Source organism: Procambarus clarkii, chromosome 19, assembly GCF_040958095.1.
Source record: "Procambarus clarkii isolate CNS0578487 chromosome 19, FALCON_Pclarkii_2.0, whole genome shotgun sequence".
In the NCBI taxonomy this organism is placed as follows: domain Eukaryota; kingdom Metazoa; phylum Arthropoda; class Malacostraca; order Decapoda; family Cambaridae; genus Procambarus; species Procambarus clarkii.
In genome coordinates, this window is record NC_091168.1 from 46,971,615 (window position 1) to 46,973,958 (window position 2,344).

The following is a 2,344-nucleotide window of genomic DNA, read 5'->3' on the forward strand; positions in this document are numbered from 1 at the left end:
CTGGGGGGTGTGTTGTTACAGTTGTCACAAGTAGGTACACACACCACACACACTGTCAGTATGTCTGTGGATTACAGGAAAGAGTACGTGTATCTGTATGTGTCTGTCTATGGCAGGATGCCAGATGATGCGGGTAGTAAGACGGAGGGGAATGCCGTCAGTACGTGATGGGACACAGGGCCCGGGTGGAGGAGATATGCCAGGCATGGGTCGGTCAGGAGTTGCCAGCACTCCGTGACACTAGGGACACGTCAGAGAGAGAAGCGTCACCTGAAAGGCTTAATGCTAGTTACGCTTCGGCGAACGAAACGCCGGGAAGTGATTTAGGGGATGAGGAAAATCCCCTAGCCGACTTTCGTGTAGTGGACGTGGTAGGAGGTGATAGAAGTAGTACGCCTCAGGATCTTAGTGGGAGGTCGCGCCCTCACCAAAGAATTCCAATAGAAACTTTCGCGGAAGGTAGGTTGCATCAGCAGGTAGGTTGATGCAGGAATCGCCGGCCAGAATGGGGACTGTACAACCCCAGGCGGGATTCACTTTAGACATGCTGCGAGAACAAGCTAGGTTAATGGGTCTCTCAGCAACTGGGATGTCTAAGTTTGTGATGGAAATGTGGAATACCCATCAGGAGAGAGAGAACCAGTTGGAGATTGCAAGGGTGCAATCCACAGCTGGGAAGGGAAGCCAAACCCAACCCACAGAGCCCGGCCCAGAGGGGCCAGTTGTTAAGATAAAAATGCCTAATCTTATAGCTTTCGATGAGCAAGTGGATTCAATGGATGCATACATTGACCGCTTCGAACGCAGAGCAACGGAAGGGAAGTGGAGTAGGTCAACTTGGGCCCAAGCGCTAGCTTCATTGTTGAAGGGAAGGGCATTAAGTATATACCAGGGTTTGGGAACTCCCATGTGCAACGATTATGATGCCCTGAAGCGAGCCTTAATGAAAGGCTATGGCATTTCGGCCGATGGAATGATGAGGGCATTCCGTCAGATTAGAGTACGTCAAGGGGAAACGTACCGGGCAATGTTGCAGAGGCTGCAGTCGAGCCTCAAGCGCTATCTTGAGTTGAACAACGCCGTCGTTCCGGAAGACAATACGTTGTTTGAGCTGATGACTAGGGAACAGTTCTTGGAGGCAGTGGAACCTGCGCTCCGTGCTAAACTCAAGGAGAATGAGATAGTCTCTAATGAGGCTATGGCAGAATGTGCCGACAGGTGGGCTGAGGCACACAGACCTAGACAGGGAGGTTCATCTGAGAACCGACGTCATGACCAAGCCTCAGGGAGCGGGGCTAGGCCTAAAGAGAGTAAGTCTAGAGTAAGCCATAAGCCACACAAGGTCAGTGGACCCCGCTGTTTTACTTGCGGCCAGCCAGGTCACAAGGCAGCACAGTGTAAGAAGAGCAAGCGTGCAGAAAAGGGGGGAACACACGCACAAATTGCTGGTCTGGGTGCCCACGAGGGAGGTGATCCTCTGGAGCACACCCTGGAGACAGCAAGAGGTTTAGTTAATGGTAAATGGACCAAGGTCTTTCGAGACAGGGGAGCTACTACTCATATGGTCCGAGAGAGCCTTGTCGAGCCTGGGAACGAGACAGGCAGAACCATTCATGTAAGATACCCTGATGGTACACAGATAGATATGATCGAGGTATCCCTGACTGTTGACACACCATATGTAAAAGGTAAAATACGAGCGGTGAAATGCAAGGACGCTGTATACGGGTTGTTGTTGGGAAACGCCCCTGGAGTGTCAAATAGTAAGAGTCGGTCCTGTGGAAGTGACTCACAGAGAACGGGACCCACACCAGCTGGAGGTGACGTCACGCGCCAGTCAGCTGGTAGCCAAGCCATGGCTGCCTCCCCGCTAAGGAACAGAGGCAGCAGGCGCAAGGAAAACGGGGAAAGCCTGCTCCTTTCCGCCAACAGAAAACGGGAAGAAACTCAAGGAGGTGGGTGGGGGCTCGATCAGCTGATCCAGCCAGGTCCCGCCAACCCCGGGGGTGGGCAAGGGTCACCGCCTCGGAGGTAGATAAGAGGAGAGGGGGAAGACCCCTGGTGACTGAGGTGTCACTGCTGCTCCCAGGGGGAACAAGGCTTTAGTAGCCGCGGTGACCACACGCGCAATGAGTGCGCAACCCACCAAAGTGGTCAAGCCGCTGAAACTACATTCTTTGAAAGGAGTAAGCGCTAAAGAATTCCAGGAAGCCCAAAGGAAAGACCCCACACTCAGGAAGATGAGAGAGCATGCCGCAGAGGGTAGTCTTCACCATGAATAAGCGCAAGTATAAGTACTTGGAGGTTAAGGGTAAGCTAGTGCGCAGGGTGGAAACACCCCAGG

The 2,344-nt window shown here is 53.0% G+C and overlaps 1 protein-coding gene across 1 annotated transcript; it reads left to right on the top strand.

The window, feature by feature from the left end:
• The first annotated feature begins 736 nt into the window (after positions 1–736).
• LOC138366483 (uncharacterized) lies at positions 737–2,035 on the top strand. The gene has a single exon (XM_069327538.1). The coding sequence runs from the start codon at positions 737–739 to the stop codon at positions 2,033–2,035; it is 1,299 nt and encodes a 432-aa protein (XP_069183639.1).
• Positions 2,036–2,344: the final 309 nt, after the last annotated feature.